This window comes from Oncorhynchus nerka, linkage group LG4 (assembly GCF_034236695.1).
Source record: "Oncorhynchus nerka isolate Pitt River linkage group LG4, Oner_Uvic_2.0, whole genome shotgun sequence".
Classification (NCBI taxonomy): Eukaryota; Metazoa; Chordata; class Actinopteri; order Salmoniformes; family Salmonidae; genus Oncorhynchus; species Oncorhynchus nerka.
The window spans coordinates 93,403,968-93,423,568 of record NC_088399.1 but is presented as its reverse complement, the minus strand read 5'-3'; the positions used below and the strand labels follow the sequence as shown (position 1 = coordinate 93,423,568).

At 44.3% G+C, this 19,601-nt stretch overlaps 2 protein-coding genes across 6 annotated transcripts in view; one reads left to right on the top strand and one right to left on the bottom strand.

The window, feature by feature from the left end:
• Positions 1 to 13,613, top strand: part of LOC115116545 (regulator of G-protein signaling 3-like) — a 26,946-nt gene extending 13,333 nt beyond the window's left edge. Inside the window, exons 5-6 of the mRNA XM_029645041.2 lie at positions 10,788 to 10,954; positions 12,066 to 13,613. Coding sequence (XP_029500901.1) covers positions 10,788 to 10,954; positions 12,066 to 12,236 — 338 coding nt within the window. The 3' untranslated portion in view covers positions 12,237 to 13,613. The remainder of the gene's footprint in view (positions 1 to 10,787; positions 10,955 to 12,065) is intronic.
• Positions 12,752 to 19,601, bottom strand: part of LOC115116544 (alpha-tubulin N-acetyltransferase 1-like) — a 36,226-nt gene continuing 29,376 nt past the window's right edge. For 4 of the 5 annotated variants that reach the window (XM_029645037.2, XM_029645038.2, XM_029645036.2 and 1 more), the window contains one exon: positions 12,752 to 19,601. In XM_029645037.2, coding sequence (XP_029500897.2) covers positions 19,292 to 19,601 — 310 coding nt within the window. In that variant the 3' untranslated portion in view covers positions 12,752 to 19,291. The other variant, XM_029645040.2, reaches the window with a different exon arrangement.

Here is a 19,601-nt window from a genome sequence, read left to right as displayed (position 1 = left end):
GTTAGATATTACTGTACTGTTGGAGCTAGGAACACAAGCATTTAGTTAGATATTACTGCTCTGTTGGAGCTAGGAACACAAGCATTTAGTTAGATATTACTGCTCTGTTGGAGCTAGGAACACAAGCATTTAGTTAGTTACTGCACTGTTGGAGCTAGGAACACAAGCATTTAGTTAGATACTACTGCACTGTTGGAGCTAGGAACACAAGCATTTAGTTAGATATTACTGCACTGTTGGAGCTAGAAACACAAGCATTTAGTTAGATATTACTGCTCTGTTGGAGCTAGGAACACAAGCATTTAGTTAGATATTACTGCTCTGTTGGAGCTAGGAACACAAACATTTAGTTAGATATTACTGCTCTGTTGGAGCCAGAAACACAAGCATTTAGTTAGATATTACTGCACTGTTGGAGCTAGGAACACAAGCATTTAGTTAGATATTATTTCACTGTTGGAGCCAGAAACACAAACATTTAGTTAGATATTACTGCTCTGTTGGAGCCAGAACACAATCATTTAGTTAGATACTAACCAGAAACACCAGCATTTAGTTAGATATTACTGCTCTGTTGGAGCCAGGAACACCAGCATTTAGTTAGATATTACTGCTCTGTTGGAGCCAGGAACACAAGCATTTAGTTAGATATTACTGCTCTGTTGGAGCTAGGAACACAAGCATTTAGTTAGATATTACTGCTCTGTTGGAGCTAGAAACACCAGCATTTAGTTAGATATTACTGCTCTGTTGGAGCCAGAAACACAAACATTTAGTTAGATATTACTGCTCTGTTGGAGCCAGAAACACAAGCATTTAGTTAGATATTACTGCACTGTTGGAGCTAGGAACACAAGCATTTAGTTAGATATTACTGCTCTGTTGGAGCTAGAAACACAAGCATTTAGTTAGATATTACTGCACTGTTGGAGCTAGGAACACAAGCATTTAGTTAGATATTACTGCTCTGTTGGAGCTAGAAACACAAGCATTTAGTTAGATACTACTGCACTGTTGGAGCTAGAAACACAAGCATTTAGTTAGATATTACTGCTCTGTTGGAGCTAGAAACACAAGCATTTAGTTAGATATTACTGCTCTGTTGGAGCTAGGAACACAAGCATTTAGTTAGATATTACTGCTCTGTTGGAGCTAGGAACACAAGCATTTAGTTAGATATTACTGCTCTGTTGGAGCTAGGAACACAAGCATTTAGTTAGATACTACTGCTCTGTTGGAGCTAGAAACACAAGCATTTAGTTAGATATTACTGCACTGTTGGAGCTAGGAACACAAGCATTTAGTTAGATACTACTGCTCTGTTGGAGCTAGGAACACAAGCATTTAGTTAGATACTACTGCTCTGTTGGAGCTAGAAACACAAGCATTTAGTTAGATACTACTGCTCTGTTGGAGCTAGGAACACAAGCATTTAGTTAGATATTACTGCTCTGTTGGAGCTAGAAACACAAGCATTTAGTTAGATATTACTGCTCTGTTGGAGCTAGGAACACAAGCATTTAGTTAGATATTACTGCTCTGTTGGAGCTAGGAACACAAGCATTTAGTTAGATATTACTGCTCTGTTGGAGCTAGGAACACAAGCATTTAGTTAGATATTACTGCTCTGTTGGAGCTAGAAACACAAGCATTTAGTTAGATATTACTGCTCTGTTGGAGCTAGGAACACAAGCATTTAGTTAGATACTACTGCTCTGTTGGAGCTAGGAACACAAGCATTTAGTTAGATACTACTGCTCTGTTGGAGCTAGAAACACAAGCATTTAGTTAGATACTACTGCTCTGTTGGAGCTAGGAACACAAGCATTTAGTTAGATATTACTGCTCTGTTGGAGCCAGGAACACAAGCATTTAGTTAGATATTACTGCTCTGTTGGAGCTAGAAACACAAGCATTTAGTTAGATACTACTGCTCTGTTGGAGCTAGGAACACAAGCATTTAGTTAGATATTACTGCTCTGTTGGAGCTAGAAACACCAGCATTTAGTTAGATATTACTGCTCTGTTGGAGCTAGAAACACCAGCATTTAGTTAGATACTACTGCTCTGTTGGAGCTAGAAACACAAGCATTTAGTTAGATATTACTGCTCTGTTGGAGCTAGAAACACCAAGCATTTAGTTAGATATTACTGCTCTGTTGGAGCTAGGAACATTACTGCTCTGTTGGAGCTAGAAACACAAGCATTTAGTTAGATACTACTGCTCTGTTGGAGCTAGGAACACAAGCATTTAGTTAGATATTACTGCTCTGTTGGAGCTAGGAACACAAGCATTTAGTTAGATATTACTGCTCTGTTGGAGCTAGGAACACAAGCATTTAGTTAGATATTACTGCTCTGTTGGAGCTAGGAACACAAGCATTTAGTTAGATATTACTGCTCTGTTGGAGCTAGGAACACAAGCATTTAGTTAGATACTACTGCACTGTTGGAGCTAGGAACACAAGCATTTAGTTAGATATTACTGCTCTGTTGGAGCTAGGAACACAAGCATTTAGTTAGATATTACTGTACTGTTGGAGCTAGGAACACAAGCATTTAGTTAGATATTACTGCTCTGTTGGAGCTAGGAACACAAGCATTTAGTTAGATATTACTGTACTGTTGGAGCTAGGAACACAAGCATTTAGTTAGATACTACTGCACTGTTGGAGCTAGGAACACAAGCATTTAGTTAGATACTACTGCACTGTTGGAGCTAGGAACACAAGCATTTAGTTAGATATTACTGCACTGTTGGAGCTAGAAACACAAGCATTTAGTTAGATATTACTGCTCTGTTGGAGCTAGGAACACAAGCATTTAGTTAGATATTACTGCTCTGTTGGAGCTAGGAACACAAGCATTTAGTTAGATATTACTGCACTGTTGGAGCTAGGAACACAAGCATTTAGTTAGATATTACTGCACTGTTGGAGCTAGGAACACAAGCATTTAGTTAGATATTACTGCACTGTTGGAGCTAGGAACACAAGCATTTAGTTAGATATTACTGCACTGTTGGAGCTAGGAACACAAGCATTTAGTTAGATATTACTGCTCTGTTGGAGCTAGAAACACAAGCATTTAGTTAGATATTACTGCACTGTTGGAGCTAGGAACACACGCATTTAGTTAGATATTACTGCTCTGTTGGAGCTAGGAACACAAGCATTTAGTTAGATATTACTGCTCTGTTGGAGCCAGGAACACAAGCATTTAGTTAGATATTACTGCTCTGTTGGAGCTAGAAACACAATCATTTAGTTAGATATTACTGCTCTGTTGGAGCTAGGAACACAAGCATTTAGTTAGATATTACTGCACTGTTGGAGCTAGGAACACAAGCATTTAGTTAGATATTACTGCTCTGTTGGAGCTAGAAACACAAGCATTTAGTTAGATATTACTGCTCTGTTGGAGCTAGAAACACAAGCATTTAGTTAGATATTACTGCTCTGTTGGAGCTAGGAACACAATCATTTAGTTAGATATTACTGCTCTGTTGGAGCTAGGAACACAAGCATTTAGTTAGATATTACTGCTCTGTTGGAGCTAGAAACACAAGCATTTAGTTAGATACTACTGCACTGTTGGAGCTAGGAACACCAGCATTTAGTTAGATATTACTGCTCTGTTGGAGCTAGGAACACAAGCATTTAGTTACACCCGCAGTAACATCTGCTAAATATGTGTACATGACCAATAAAAATCTATTTGAACGAGCAACAACTGCCCTCCTTTAGTGACAGGGTGAGAGAGAAAGGGAGAGATAGAACTCATGTAGCAAGAGTAAACTTTTTTTTTTTTTTTAAGAGTTACAAATCACATTTAACAAACTAAACATTGAATCCTTCCATTTTTTTTTTTGCTGTCTTGATTCATACAGCGTCTCAGAGAATAAGATCAGGTCCATGTCATCGTATTCATGGTGATCTAAAAGGCCAAACTGATCCTAGGTCAGCACTCCTACTCTGAGACGCTTCGTGAATATAGTCCCAGTTCTCAGATTGATTGTTCTACGTGACAAGGATAATGGGTGGGACCTTGAATCCCAAATGGCACCCTCTTCTCCCTATATAGTGCACCACTTTTGACTACGGACTCTGGTTAAAAGTAGTGCACTATATAGGGAACAGGGTGCCATTTGGGGGACACACACGCCGTGACCAAGGAAGATACAGTAATGTCTTGTTTACTTCCTCATTCCTTCTAGAATTTCTCCTGTCCTGTTACTAACACCCGTATTATTCCACCACACCACACACTGTTGTGACAGTTTGTTGTCGTTATCTTGTAAAACAGGTTCAGGCAACCCTGGTCCTGGAGGGGCCCGCAGGCACTTCATGTTTTTTGATTTAACTGACCTGGAAGACCAGGTGTGTTGAATTTAGTCAATCACTGAACTGATCAATTAGCTCAGTTGTTCAGGTGTGGGCGCCTAGTTAGTACCTGCGGCAGTCCAGGAACAGGGTTACCTACCCCTGTCGTACGGGATCAAAATAACTAAGGGATGGTGTTTTCAGCGACCTTCCTTTTGATAGTCACATTCCAGGAAAGCAAGTGTCCTTGCTCTTCTATGGAAATTGTTGTCAGTTAAAGATAAACCCTAGGTTGTCATGGCTACATGTGCCCCCACATACACACACACACACCATACTTTAGTGTAGTCCTATTAGAATGTGGAACATTAGAGAACCATTAATGCTAACAGTGCATTGGGAAAGTATTCAGACCCCTTGACTTTTTCCATATTTTTGTTATGTTACAGCCTTGATCTAAAATCGATTAAATTACATTTATTTTGCCCGCATTAATCTACACAAAATACCCCATAATAAAAAAAGTGTAAACAGGTTTTTAGAAATTTTACCAAATGCATTAAAAATAAAAGCAGATACCTTATTTACAGTTGTGCACAAAAGTTTAGAGAATGACACAAATATTACTTTTCACAAAGTCTGCTGCTTCAGTGTCTTTAGATATTTTTGTCAGATGTTACTATGGAATACTGAAGTATAATTACAAGCATTTCATAAGTGTCAAAGGCTTTTATTGACAATTACATAAAGTTGATACAAAGAGTCAATATTTGTTAGTGTTGACTCTGCAAACCTCTGCAATCCGCCCTGGCATGCTGTCAATTAACTTCTGGCAGCCCATTCTTGCATAATCAATGCTTGGAGTTTTGTCCGAATTTGTGGGGTTTTGTTTGCCCACCCGCCTCTTGAGGATTGACCACAAGTTCCCAATGGGATTAAAGTCTGGGAAGTTTCCTGGTCATGGACCCAACATATTGATGTTTTGTTCCCCGAGCCACTTAGTTATCACTTTTGCCTTATGGCAAGGTGCTCCCTGCTGGAAAAGGCATTGTTCGTCACCAAACTGTTCCTGGATGGTTGGGAGGAGTTGCTCTCGGAGGATGTGTTGGTACCATTCTTTATTCATGGCTGTGTCATTAGGCAAAATGGTGAGTGAGCCCACTCCCTTGGCTGAGAAGCAACCCCACACATGAATGGTCTCAGGATGCTTTACTATTGGCATGACACAGGACTGATGGTAGCACCCACCTTGTCTTCTCCGGACAAGCTTTTTTCCGGATGCCCCAAACAATCGGAAAAGGGATTCATCAGAGAAAATGACTTCACCCCAGTCCTCAGCAGTCCAATCCCTGTACCCTTTGCAGAATATCAGTCTGTCCCTGATGTTTTTCCTGGAGAGAAGTGGCTTCTTTGCTGCCATTCTTGCCACCAGGCCATCCTCCAAAAGTCTTCACCTCACTGTGTGTGCAGATGCACTCACACCTGCCTGCTGCCATTCCTGAGCAAGCTCTGTACTGGTGGTGCCCCGATCCTGCAGCTGAATCAACTTTAGGAGACGGTCCTGGCGCTTGCTGGACTTTCTTGGGCGCCCTGAAGCCTTCTTCACAACAATTGACCGCTCTCCTTGAAGTTCTTGATGATCTGATAAATGGTTGATTTAGGTGCAATCTTACTGGCAGCAATATCCTTGCCTGTGATGCCCTTTTTTGTGCAAAGCAATGATGATGGCACAGGTCTGGGGAAGGGTACCAAAACATGTCTGCTGCATTGAAGGTCCCCAAACACAGTGGCCTCCATCATTCTTAATTGGAAGAAGTTTGGAACTACCAAAAATCTTCCTAGAGCTGGCCGCCTGGCCAAACTGAACAATCAGGAAGACAAGGGCCTTGGTCAGGGAGGTGACCAAGAACCCGATGGTCACTCTAACAGAGCTCCAGAGTTCCTCTGTGGAGATGGGAGAACCTTCCAGAAGGACAACCATCTCTGCAGCACTCCACCAATCAGGCCTTTATGGTAGAGAGGCAAGACGGAAGCCACATGACAGCCCGCTTGGAGTTTGCCAAAAGGCACCTAAAGACTCTCAGACCATGAGAAACACGATTCTCTGGTCTGATGAAACCAAGATTGAACTATTTGGCCTGAATGCCAAGCGTCACATATTCCTACATCTCAATGGCTGGGTTTAGACAGGCAGTCCATTTCTGATCTTTTGCCCAATTATTGGCAATAATATTGAGCTTATCTGGTTCCTTTCAGATTATAAACTGTATTGTCCATTCTTGTGGAATGGAAATGTCTTTATAGTGATGTGGCTCACACATAGCAGTCAGACAGAATACAAAAACAGTCTAAATGAATACATAAATATATATATATAACATATACTCATAAATACAACCGCATAAATACTATCATCAGTCTACTGTTATTGAAATTAAAAGCTTTCTTGGACTGCTTTCATCTACTTTCTATATACATATACAGAAAGATAGATTTCTTTCAGCTTTTATTTCTTTCATCACATTCCCAGTGGGTCAGAAGTTTACATACACTAAATTAGTATTTGATAGCATTGCCGTTAATTTTTTAAACTTGGGTCAAACGTTTCAGGTAGCCCTTCCACAAGCTTCCCACAATAAGTTGGGTGAATGTTGGCCTATTCCTCCTGACAGAGCTGGTGTAACTGAGTCAGGTTTGTAGGCCTCCTTGTTCGTACACGCTTTTTCAGTTCTGCCCACAAATGTTCTATAGGATTGAGGTCAGGGCTTTGTGATGGCCACTCCAATACCTTGACTTTGTTGTCCTTAAGCCATTTTGGCACAACTTTGGAAGTATGCTTGGGGTCATTGTCTATTTGGAAGACCCATTTGGAAGTATGCTTGGGGTCATTGTCCATTTGGAAGACCCATTTGGAAGTATGCTTGGGGTCATTGTCTATTTGGAAGACCCATTTGGAAGTATGCTTGGGGTCATTGTCCATTTGGAAGACCCATTTGGAAGTATGCTTGGGGTCATTGTCCATTTGGAAGACCCATTTGGAAGTATGCTTGGGGTCATTGTACATCTGGAAGACCCATTTGGAAGTATGCTTGGGGTCATTGTACATCTGGAAGACCCATTTGGAAGTATGCTTGGGGTCATTGTACATCTGGAAGACCCATTTGGAAGTATGCTTGGGGTCATTGTACATCTGGAAGACCCATTTGGAAGTATGCTTGGGGTCATTGTACATCTGGAAGACCCATTTGGAAGTATGCTTGGGGTCATTGTACATCTGGAAGACCCATTTGGAAGTATGCTTGGGGTCATTGTCTATTTGGAAGACCCATTTGGAAGTATGCTTGGGGTCATTGTACATCTGGAAGACCCATTTGGAAGTATGCTTGGGGTCATTGTACATCTGGAAGACCCATTTGGAAGTATGCTTGGGGTCATTGTCCATTTGGAAGACCCATTTGGAAGACCCATTTGCGAGCTTTAACTTAACTGACTGTCTTGAGATGTTGCTTCAATATATATTAACTAGTGTCAGTGTTGATTAATTGGTGTCAGTGATTAACTAGTGTCAGTGATTAACTAGTGTCAGTGTTGATTAACTAGTGTCAGTGTTGATTAATTGGTGTCAGTCATCAACTAGTATCAGTGTTGATTAATTGGTGTCAGTGATTAACTAGTGTCAGTGTTGATTAATTGGTGTCAGTCATCAACTAGTATCAGTGTTGATTAATTGGTGTCAGTGATTAACTAGTGTCAGTGTTGATTAACTAGTGTCAGTGTTGATTAACTAGTGTCAGTGTTGATTAACTAGTGTCAGTGTTGATTAATTGGTGTCAGTCATCAACTAGTATCAGTGTTGATTAATTGGTGTCAGTGATTAACTAGTGTCAGTGTTGATTAATTGGTGTCAGTCATCAACTAGTATCAGTGTTGATTAATTGGTGTCAGTGATTAACTAGTGTCAGTGTTGATTAACTAGTGTCAGTGTTGATTAATTGGTGTCAGTCATCAACTAGTATCAGTGTTGATTAATTGGTGTCAGTGATTAACTAGTGTCAGTGTTGATTAATTGGTGTCAGTGTTGATTAATTGGTGTCAGTGATTAACTAGTGTCAGTGTTGATTAACTAGTGTCAGTGTTGATTAACTAGTGTCAGTGTTGATTAACTACTGTCAGTGTTGATTAATTGGTGTCAGTCATCAACTAGTATCAGTGTTGATTAATTGGTGTCAGTGTTGATTAATTGGTGTCAGTGATTAACTAGTGTCAGTTGTGATTAATTGGTGTCAGTGATTAACTAGTGTCAGTGATTAACTAGTGTCAGTGTTGATTAATCACATGTCACAAACCTGCAATAAAGAGGGGATTGTGTCTGTAATTTGTCTGTGTTTCTGGGATTTATTCTCAGCTTTCCTTGTCTGGTTGTAAGATCTCTAATATGTTTTATTTGATTGTATATCAGCTCTCAGTATATCAGCTTTGAGAATCCGTTTTGCTGCTTATCATATAGCATGCATCGCCAATGCAGGACCACAGAATGATGGCATTACTAGCCTTGTGGGCATCCGTCATCTGAAGCAGAGAATAGCTAAACTCACACATTGTTTACATGTTGACGTTCTCAATTTAAAATGATCCAGTAGACAATGTATATAAGGTAAAGACTATACCAGATTTTGTACATGCCTTTTAAGTTTTAAGTTCTGACATCAAATTTTGTGCAAATCCAACCCTTGTATGAAAATAAGGAGATGACAATTAGGCTAAAGGAGATGAGCATTACAGGAAACATTCTACGAGGTTAATTTTATTTAATTCATTTTAGCAATATTACTAGCAAAATCATTGCAGCTCCCATAGCAACCAGGAACTGTCTATGCATCATTGACCCTGCATAAGCTAGCGACTGGGCTAACAGAGGAAACCTTTTAGGTCAATAATATGCTGTTTTTATTTTTTTTAAATTGCTTTCTAATAGTAGCTAGCTAGTAGCTAGCTAGGTTAGTTAGTTATTCCTACTACTGTAGGTAACTTACAAGGTTAGCTGACTTTTCAACAACAACAAAAATAACTCAATGTGGCTAGCTACTTGTCCCTCATGCTAGCCTCTCAATGTGGCTAGCTACTTGTCCCTCATGCTAGCCTCTCAATGTGGCTAGCTACTTGTCCCTCATGCTAGCCTCTCAATGTGGCTAGCTACTTGTCCCTCATGCTAGCCTCTCAATGTGGCTAGCTACTTGTCCCTCATGCTAGCCTCTCAATGTGGCTAGCTACTTGTCCCTCATGCTAGCCTTCACAGCCAAATATCACTTACGTCTAGCTACTTGTCCCTCATGCTAGCCTCTCAATGTGACGTCAAGATTAAAGTCTATTTTAAAGATTAAAGATTAAAGTCTATTTTTATGGCCAGCATTGTAGACTGTTGCTCCTTACGGCACTAACCTGGTGAGCGCCTTCGGAGCTCCGCCCAAGCAAAGCATTTGATTGTTTGGCGAGTTGGGAGGCGTCACTGATTGACATCTGGTGCTGACCCCTCTTGAGCTGATTTCTGCCATGGAACCTCCCCAGGCTTCCCGTTTTTCTGGTTTGCGATGAGGCTAGGTTAAAGGTTACGGTTGGTGTTAGGGAAAATACGATTTTTGAATGGGAATCAATTATTTGGTCCCCAATAAGGATAGTAAAACAAACCTGTGTGTGTGTGTGTGTGTATGTGTGGGCGTATGTGTGTGTGTGTGTGTGTGTGTGTGTACGTGTTACCCTGCCTATCCCAGTCACGGTGTGTGAACAATGACATGTTGTAAACACTGTGTCAGCAATCTGCTGGACTCCTTCGCTTCCCCACCCCCACTCAGTCTGCACAAAAACATGTTGCAACCCACTGTCTAAGCAGAGAGAGAGAGAGAGAGATAGTAAAGGGGGTGGATGTGTGACTGATTAAAGATAGCACGAATGACAATATACTGGGGGAAAAAATCCTATGATTGATTAGTACTTTACAGACTGTATATTTCTGTGTAAATGCTGTATCTCTGTGTGTGTGTGTGTGTGTGTGTGTGTGTGTGTGTGTGCGCGCACATTAACTTTTTTGAAACGTCAGGATTTTTTCAGGTCCTGAATTTGTTCAAATGCTATTTTAAGCTTAAGGGTTAGGTTTTGGGTTTTGCAGGTTAGAGTTAGGGAAAATAAGATTTTTACTCCAAAAAGTCACAAATAAAGCTGTGTCTGTGTGTGTTTGCATGTCAGTGTATTGGCCAATGGGGTGTGTGTTTGCATGTCAGTGTATTGGCCAATGGGGTGTGTGTTTGCATGTCAGTGTATTGGCCAATGGTGTGTGTGAACATCCCATCTGTCTCCCCTTCCTCGTCTTCCCCTCTAGTGACTTCCTAAATGTACTTTCATAAACCCTAATACTCCTCCCTCCCTCTCCCCCCCTCTCCCCCTCTCCCTTCCTCATCCCCCTCTCTCCAGTGGGTGTGTCTGTGTTTGGAGCATTCCTTCGCTCAGAGTTTAGTGAGGAGAATCTGCAGTTCTATCTGGCCTGTGAGCAGTACAGAAACTCGTCCAACAACTTCAGCCTGCACAGACGGGCCAAGGCGATCACTGCCACCTATATCGATGCGGGGGCGCCACGAGAGGTAAACAGCATTTGTCTATACTTGAAGCTGCCTGACCGGCCTTTCTATCGGTTTATCTGTAAATGGGCTTCTCTTTATCCATCTACCATTCTGTAATCTTCTTCCTTCTGCACGATGGTGTGTTTGTTAAACCAGTTGATTCACCCATCCCCTGTCCTCTCCCTCTTTCACTCTCTCTCTCCCTCTTTCACTATCTCTCTCCCTCCATCCCGTCCTCTCCCTCTTTCACTCTCTCTCTCCCTCCCTCCATCCCCCATCCTCTCCCTCTTTCACTATCTCTCTCTTCCTCCATCCCCCATCCTCTCCCTCTTTCACTATCTCTCCATCTCCCTCCATCCCCCCGTCCTCTTTCCCTCTTTCCATCCCCCATCCTCTCTCTCTCCCTCCCTCCATCCCCCATCCCTATCTTTCCTCTCCCTCTCCCTCCATCCCTCCTCTCTCCTCTTTCACTCTTCTCTCTCCCTCCATCCCCTGTCCTCTCCCTCTTTCACTCTCTCTCCCTCCATCCCCTGTCCTCTCCCTCTTTCACTCTCTCTCTCTCCCTCCATCCCCCGTCCTCTCCCTCTCACTATCTCTCCCTCTCTCTCTCCCTCCATCCCCTGTCCTCTCCCTCTTTCACTCTCTCTCTCTCCCTCCATCCCTGTCCTCTCCCTCTTTCACTCTCTCTCTCTCCCTCCATCCCCTGTCCTCTCCCTCTTTCACTCTCTCTCTCTCCCTCCATCCCCCATCCTCTCCCTCTTTCACTATCTCTCCCTCCATCCCGTCCTCTCCCTCCCTCCCTCCATCCCCTGTCCTCTCTCTCCCATCCATCCCCCATCCTCTCCCTCTTTCACTCTCTCTCCTCCATCCCGTCTTCTCCCTCTCTCTCCCCTCCAACCCCATCCTCGCCATCTTTCACTCTCTCTCCCCTCTCTCTCTGTCTCCATCTCCCTCTCTTTCCCACTGCCCCTCTCTCTCCTCCTCCATCTCTCCATACCTCTCCCGCTCTTGCTCTTTCTTTCTCCCCTCTCTCCTCCGTCTCTCCATACCTCTCCTGCTCTTGCTCTTTCTTTCTCCCCTCTCTCTCCCTCCCTCCCTCCCTTTCCCCACTCTGCCTCTCTCTCCCTTTCAGGTGAACTTGGACAGTAAGACCAGAGACTTAACCACACAGCTCCTACAGGCCCCATCACACACCTCCCTGTCCCACGCCCAGAAACGCATCTACTCCCTCCTGGATACAGACTGCTACCCTCGCTTCCTCCAGTCCGACATCTACCTCACCCTGCTGGGCCAGGCTGACTAGAGACTAAAGGCTCCATTCAATCCGTATCGTGGAAGCTCAGCCTCGATTGAAAGGTATCGGCAAATGTGCCTGCGTTTGCGGAGACTACATTCACGTTAAACGCTGTATATATGATGGCTCAATCTGAAATTACCTTTACATTTCAATCACGCTGTAGCGTTGAGTTACTGCAATAAGAATTGAATGGAGACCTAAGGCTGCGTCCCTATTCCTCCACTCTCCACCCTTCTCCCTAAAGTGTACACTTGCACACTATCTTACATGGATTTAACAATGGTGGAAAGGACACTCCAATCCAGTGCTTTTGAAATCTATGATGGGTGTGTGTAAGTGGGAAAGGGTGGAAAACAGAGACCTATCTGTCGTGGAAATGGGATTGGACAGTTGCAGGAGATGCTGTTACATAATGTAGAGTTAACGAGGTTTTGGGGTTTAGTCATTCCAGTTAATGAGCAGGGTTGTGTTCATTTGGGCATGGAACAGAAAAACGTTTAAAAATGTTTTTTCAAAAGCAAAAAACAAAAATGAGAGTTCCTTATTGGACAAGTCCAGGTAGTCCCTTTCTGTTTCAGTGCCTAATGAACATAACCCAGGGGGTTCTGTTAGGTTCTGTTCTGCTTAGGGTGTGAAGGAGCTTGGGGAAATGGCAGCAGGGAATGCCATGGGTTTTGGATTGAAGGAGCTTGCCAATCGAGCAACAGAGGTTACGAGACAGGGACCTGTTTCTTCCATGACTTAGTGAGTGTGAAACTGCCGATTATCAGCGTTTGTAATCATTAAACATCCTCTTTTTGTTGGCATCATTCATAGCAGAGCAGCTAAGAAGCCGATAGGTCGCCCACGGTCCAATGAGCACGTATGGAATTCCGACAGCGGAGACAAAGGAAAAAACAAGTAGAGCAAGATGCCACACTAGTTAAAAAAGGACAAGGCATTTTGTGAAACCCAAAGCAGGCCACACTGGTAGAGGGTGGAGGAGGGTGGCCCGCACAAGGAAGTAACCTATTTAAAGATTGCCTCCAGGAACTCTTTTTGCAAAAAGAGATTCCTTTTCAAAGATGTCACCTTATAATCCCTCAGATCAGATGGATGGTTTTATTAACATATCAAGACAGATCGTTTGTCGCTAGATAATTCAAAACAATTGTATTGCTTCCAAGTAAACCATCTTCCATTACAATAACACAAAAAGGAGATCCCATCAGGCCTCTGGCAAAACAAAGTCCGTGTTGGTTTGATGCTGTTCTTATGTGACTGCAGTGTGCTAAACAGCGTATGAAAACCAAGAGAGAAACCCTTTCACTTTATGCTCCATTGTACATATTTTTAAACAGTAATCTGAAGAGAATCCAACAGATAAACAAATATAATCATTTATTTCGTGTGTATAATTTCTTTGTACCTAGTTTTGAATGTGGTTTTGTCAAACTATTTTTAAAGATAAATAAATGCACCTAGATGTTGTGTACATATGACAGTAGTCGTTGGTCATTATAGGTGGATCTCAGTGCTATCTGTCTAAACACTGTGCGGTTGCTAAGTAACGCTAAGGAAATAAACTATACATCTCTGTGTCCAGTATGAAGGAAGTTTGAGGTAGTTTCGCGAGCCAATGCTAACTAGCATCAGCGCAATGAATGGAAGTCTATGGGGATCTGCTAGCATAACTGAAAGTAATCATTACGTTGCTGAGTTTGGGTAATCCAAAAGTTACGTTACTGATTACAATTTTGTACAGGTTACTATAGTAACGGATTACATTTAGAAAGTAACCTACGAAAACCCGGGGATTAATGTTTGGGTTTCAAAATCAGATTTTAAGAAGATAAATTGTAGAACTACACTGATAAAAAAATATATATAAACACGAAGATGTAACAATTTCAACAATTTTACTGAGTTAAAAGTTCCTATGAGGAAATCAGTCAATTGAAATAAATTCATTAGTCCCTAATCTATGGATTTCACGTGACTGGGCAGAGGTGCGAGCCGTGGGTGTGCACAGACCCATCGACTTGGGAGCCAGGCCCCAACCAATCAGAATACATTTCCCCTCACAAAATGGCTTTATTACAGACATAAATACTCAGTTTCATCAGCTGTCTGGGTAGCTGGTCTCAGACGATCCCTCAAGGGAAGAAGCCGGATGTGGAGGTCCTGGGCTGGAGTGGTTACACGTGGGTCTGTGGAGGTCCTGGGCTGGAGTGGTTACACGTGGGTCTGTGGAGGTCCTGGGCTGGAGTGGTTACACGTGGGTCTGTGCAGGTCCTGGGCTGGAGTGGTGGTTACACGTGGGTCTGTGGAGGTCCTGGGCTGGAGTGGTTACACGTGGGTCTGTGGAGGTCCTGGGCTGGAGTGGTTACACGTGGGTCTGTGGAGGTCCTGGGCTGGAGTGGTTACACGTGGGTCTGTGGAGGTCCTGGGCTGGAGTGGTTACACATGGGTCTGTGGAGGTCCTGGGCTGGTTACACGTGGGTCTGTGGAGGTCCTGGGCTGGAGTGGTTACACATGGGTCTGTGGAGGTCCTGGGTTGGAGTGGTTACACCTGGGTCTGTGGAGGTCCTGGGCTGGAGTGGTTACACGTGGGTCTGTGGAGGTCCTGGGCTGGAGTGGTTACACGTGGGTCTGTGGAGGTCCTGGGCTGGAGTGGTTACACGTGGGTCTGTGGAGGTCCTGGGCTGGAGTGGTTACACCTGGGTCTGTGGAGGTCCTGGGCTGGAGTGGTTACACGTGGGTCTGTGGAGGTCCTGGGCTGGTTACACGTGGGTCTGTGGAGGTCCTGGGCTGGAGTGGTTACACGTGGGTCTGTGGAGGTCCTGGGCTGGAGTGGTTACACCTGGGTCTGTGGAGGTCCTGGGCTGGAGTGGTTACACGTGGGTCTGTGGAGGTCCTGGGCTGGTTACACGTGGGTCTGTGGAGGTCCTGGGCTGGAGTGGTTACACATGGGTCTGTGGAGGTCCTGGGCTGGAGTGGTTACACGTGGGTCTGTGGAGGTCCTGGGCTGGAGTGGTTACACATGGGTCTGTGGAGGTCCTGGGCTGGAGTGGTTACACGTGGGTCTGTGGAGGTCCTGGGCTGGAGTGGTTACACGTGGGTCTGTGGAGGTCCTGGGCTGGAGTGGTGGTTACACGTGGGTCTGTGGAGGTCCTGGGCTGGAGTGGTGGTTACACGTGGGTCTGTGTGGAGGTCTGGGCTGGAGTGGTGGTTACACGTGGGTCTGTGGAGATCCTGGGCTGGAGTGGTTACACGTGGGTCTGTGGAGGTCCTGGGCTGGAGTGGTTACACGTGGGTCTGTGGAGGTCCTGGGCTGGTTACACGTGGGTCTGTGGAGGTCAAGGGCTGGAGTGGTTACACCTGGGTCTGTGGAGGTCCTGGGCTGGAGTGGTTACACGTGGGTCTGTGGAGGTCCTGGGCTGGAGTGGTTACACATGGGTCTGTGGAGGTCCTGGGCTGGAGTGGTTACACGTGGGTCTGTGGAGGTCCTGGGCTGGAGTGGTTACACGTGGGTCTGTGGAGGTCCTGGGCTGGAGTGGTGGTTACACGTGGGTCTGTGGAGATCCTGGGCTGGAGTGGTTACACGTGGGTCTGTGGAGGTCCTGGGCTGGAGTGGTTACACGTGGGTCTGTGGAGGTCCTGGGCTGGTTACACGTGGGTCTGTGGAGGTCCTGGGCTGGAGTGGTTACACCTGGGTCTGTGGAGGTCCTGGGCTGGAGTGGTTACACGTGGGTCTGTGGAGGTCCTGGGCTGGAGTGGTTACACCTGGGTCTGTGGAGGTCCTGGGCTGGAGTGGTTACACGTGGGTCTGCGGTTGTGAGGCCGGTTGGACATGCTGCCAAATTCTCTACAACTACATTGGAAGCTGCTTGTGGTAGAGAAATTCCATTAAATTATCTGGCAACAGCTCTGGTGGACATTCCTGCAGTCAGCATGCCAATTGCACGCTCCCTCAAAACTGGAGACATCTGTGGCATTGTGCTGTGGCAAAACGGCACATTTTAGAATGGGCTTTTATTGTCCCCAGCGCAAGGTGCACCTGTGTAATGATCATGCTGTTTAATCAGCTTCTTGATATGCCACACCTGTCAGGTGGATGGATTATCATGGCAAAGGAGAAATGCTCACTAACAAGGATATTAACACATTTGTGTAGAAAATATGAGAGAAATTAGCTTTTTGTGCATATGGTACTTTTTCTGGGATCTTTTATTTCAGCTCATGAAACATGGGACCAACACTTTACATGTTGTGTTTATTTTTTGTTCAGTGTAGGTGGGGCTTCCGACGTTGTAGCTTGATGGTACTAACGTCGCATTCACGTGCTGTAGGAAACTAGGAAACTCTGAAATGTCCGACTTGCTAACTGGTTGAATACTACAACATTTACATTTAAGTCATTTAGCAGACGCTCTTATCCAGAGCGACTTACAAATTGGTGCGTTCACCTTATGACATCCAGTGGAACAGCCACTTTACAATAGTGCATCTAAATCTTTTAAGGGGGGGGGGTGAGAAGGATTACTTTATCCTATCCTAGGTATTCCTTACAACCAGTGTAACTACAACCAGTTAGCAAGTCGGAAATGTCAAGAGTTACCTAGTTCCGACTAAAGGTAAACGCGGCATTGGTCGTGAATGTTTAACATATGTAATCAGGACACCAATGTTTTGGGGATGATATCTATGTGTGTGGGGAAGCAGGGTTGTGTTCATTAGGGCACACTATACAAACTATACACAAAACGTTTTGAAACAAAACAATAATGGCCATTTCTTATTGGACAAGTCCAAGTTGTTCCACCCCATTTAACTAAATTGTCTTCAGTTTTGGTGCCGAATGAACACAACCCTGTCTTGTACTTGACTGCCTGTTGAGTTCTCGTGATACTGCAGTACCGGATTTAGCCAGTAGAGGGCAGTGCAGGAGGTTCAAGGGTGTAGAGGGGACATGAGGGAAACACAAAGCACAATATCAACATTTAGGTAATCACCCCCCTATCCACATCGATGGAACAGTAGTGGAGAGGGTAGTAAGTTTTAAGTTCCTCGGCGTACACATCACAGACAAACTGAATTGGTCCACCCACACAGACAGCATCGTGAAGAAGGTGCAGCAGCGCCTCTTCAACCTCGAGAGGCTACCTGCCCTCCAAGACACCTACACCACCCGATGTCACAGGAAGGTCATAAAGATCATCAAGGACAACAACCACCCGAGCCACTGCCTGTTCACCCCGCTATCATCCAGAAGGCGAGGTCAGTACAGGTGCATCAAAGCTGGGACCGAGAGACTGAAAAACAGCTTCTATCTCAAGGCCATCAGACTGTTAAACAGCCACCACTAACATTGAGTGGCTGCTGCCAACACACTGACTCAACTCCAGCCACTTTAATAATGGGAATTGATGGGAAATTATGTCAAATATATCACTAGCCACTTTAAACAATGCTACCTAATATAATGTTACTTACCCTACATTATTCATCTCATATGTATACACTGTACTCTATATCATCTACTGCATCTTTATGTAACACATGTATCACTAGCCACTTTAACTATGCCACTTTGTTTACATACTCATCTCATATGTATATACTGCACTCAATACCATCTACTGTTGCCTATGCCGCTCTGTACCATCACTCATTCATATATCTTTATGTACATATTCTTTATCCCTTTACACTTATGTGTATAAGGTGGTAGTTTTGGAATTGTTAGCTAGATTACTTGTTGGTTATTACTGCATTGTCGGAACTAGAAGCACAAGCATTTCGCTACACTCGCATTAACATCTGCTAACCATGTGTATGTGGCAAATAAAATTGGATTTGATTTGAAATGTAATCTATGATCAATACATGGGTAAATAACACAGACATAACAAGTAAAGCGATTCCAACAACATTTAGGGACAGGTCTTTCTGTGATCCGCATAGGCCATTTATTTCTACATTGAAAACATCTTAACGTGTCAACTAAAGTCTGATGGAATTTCCAGCATGGCTCCATTGCCTTTTTGCTTCAAGTGAATTGCTGCTGGTACATGTGACAGATTTAGTAGGTCTCTAAAGCTGTGGTTCTCGTTACCATCATCAACCTACTGACTAGTACTCAGTATTCACTGCTACATTCTGTTCATTGTACTGTAACACACCATTTCACACCCTCAGACTGTGTCTAAGCCCCAAATGGCACCCTATTCCCTACGTTAGTGCACTACTTTTGACCCAAAATGGCACCCTATTCCCAATATTGTGCACTACTTTTGACCAGGTCCCATAGGGAATAGGGTGCCATTTGGGATGTATACTGTGACATCTGGCTGACTATTGTTGCATACCAAACAAACCCTTCACTTGTTCTGTCTAGAAGACATAGCACCACTAACCAGTGATCAGGTGAGAGGGCACTTGTTCTGTCTAGAAGACATAGCACCACTAACCAGTGATCAGGTGAGAGGGCACTTGTTCTGTCTAGAAGACATAGCACCACTAACCAGTGATCAGGTGAGAGGGCACTTGTTCTGTCTAGAAGACATAGCACCACTAACCAGTGATCAGGTGAGAGGGCACTTGTTCTGTCTAGAAGACATAGTACCACTAACCAGTGATCAGGTGAGAGGGCTGAAGGTGAGTGGGTGAGGATTGGCTGTGGCTGTCTTCCCGTCTATCTCGACTCTAGCTCACAGTCCATTTCTCTAAATCTCTATTAAATCAGTCTGTCAGTCGGTCTTTTTCTCCTCTCTACTTCCTGTTTCTTATCCATCCATCCGTCTGTCTTCCATCTCCTGCCTCGTATCTATCCATCTGTCAGTCAGTCAGTCTTCCATCTCCTGCTTCTTATTCATCCATCTGTCAGTCAGCCCGTCTTCTATGTTCTGCTTCTTATTCATCCATCTGTCAGTCAGCCCGTCTTCTATGTCCTGCTTCTTATTCATCCATCTGTCAGTCAGCCCGTCTTCTATGTTCTGCTTCTTATTCATCCATCTGTCAGTCAGCCAGCCCGTCTTCTATCTCCTTCTTCCTGTCAGTCCGTGTGTCTTCCATGTGGGTCACCAGGGTCTGGTGTTGTTATATTCCTGCTTCTGCCTGACCCACTGAGCTGTGTTACAGCAGCTCTCTCCCACCGTCCATGACCAGCCTCCTCTCCCCCTGTCCTTCTCAGCCCCCAATGTCCCCTTCTCAACCACCTGGGGCCCACCTCCTTTCTCTCGAGCCCTCCCAGGCCAGGGCTCTCCCCCTACCCCCACCCTGAGCCTATTCTCCAGCACCCTGGTCTCCATCCCAGCCTGTCTGTCTGGTTCTCTGGTGGTCTGGGAGCAGAGCAACTCCTTCCTGGATAGGGACAGAGGTGGAAGGGAC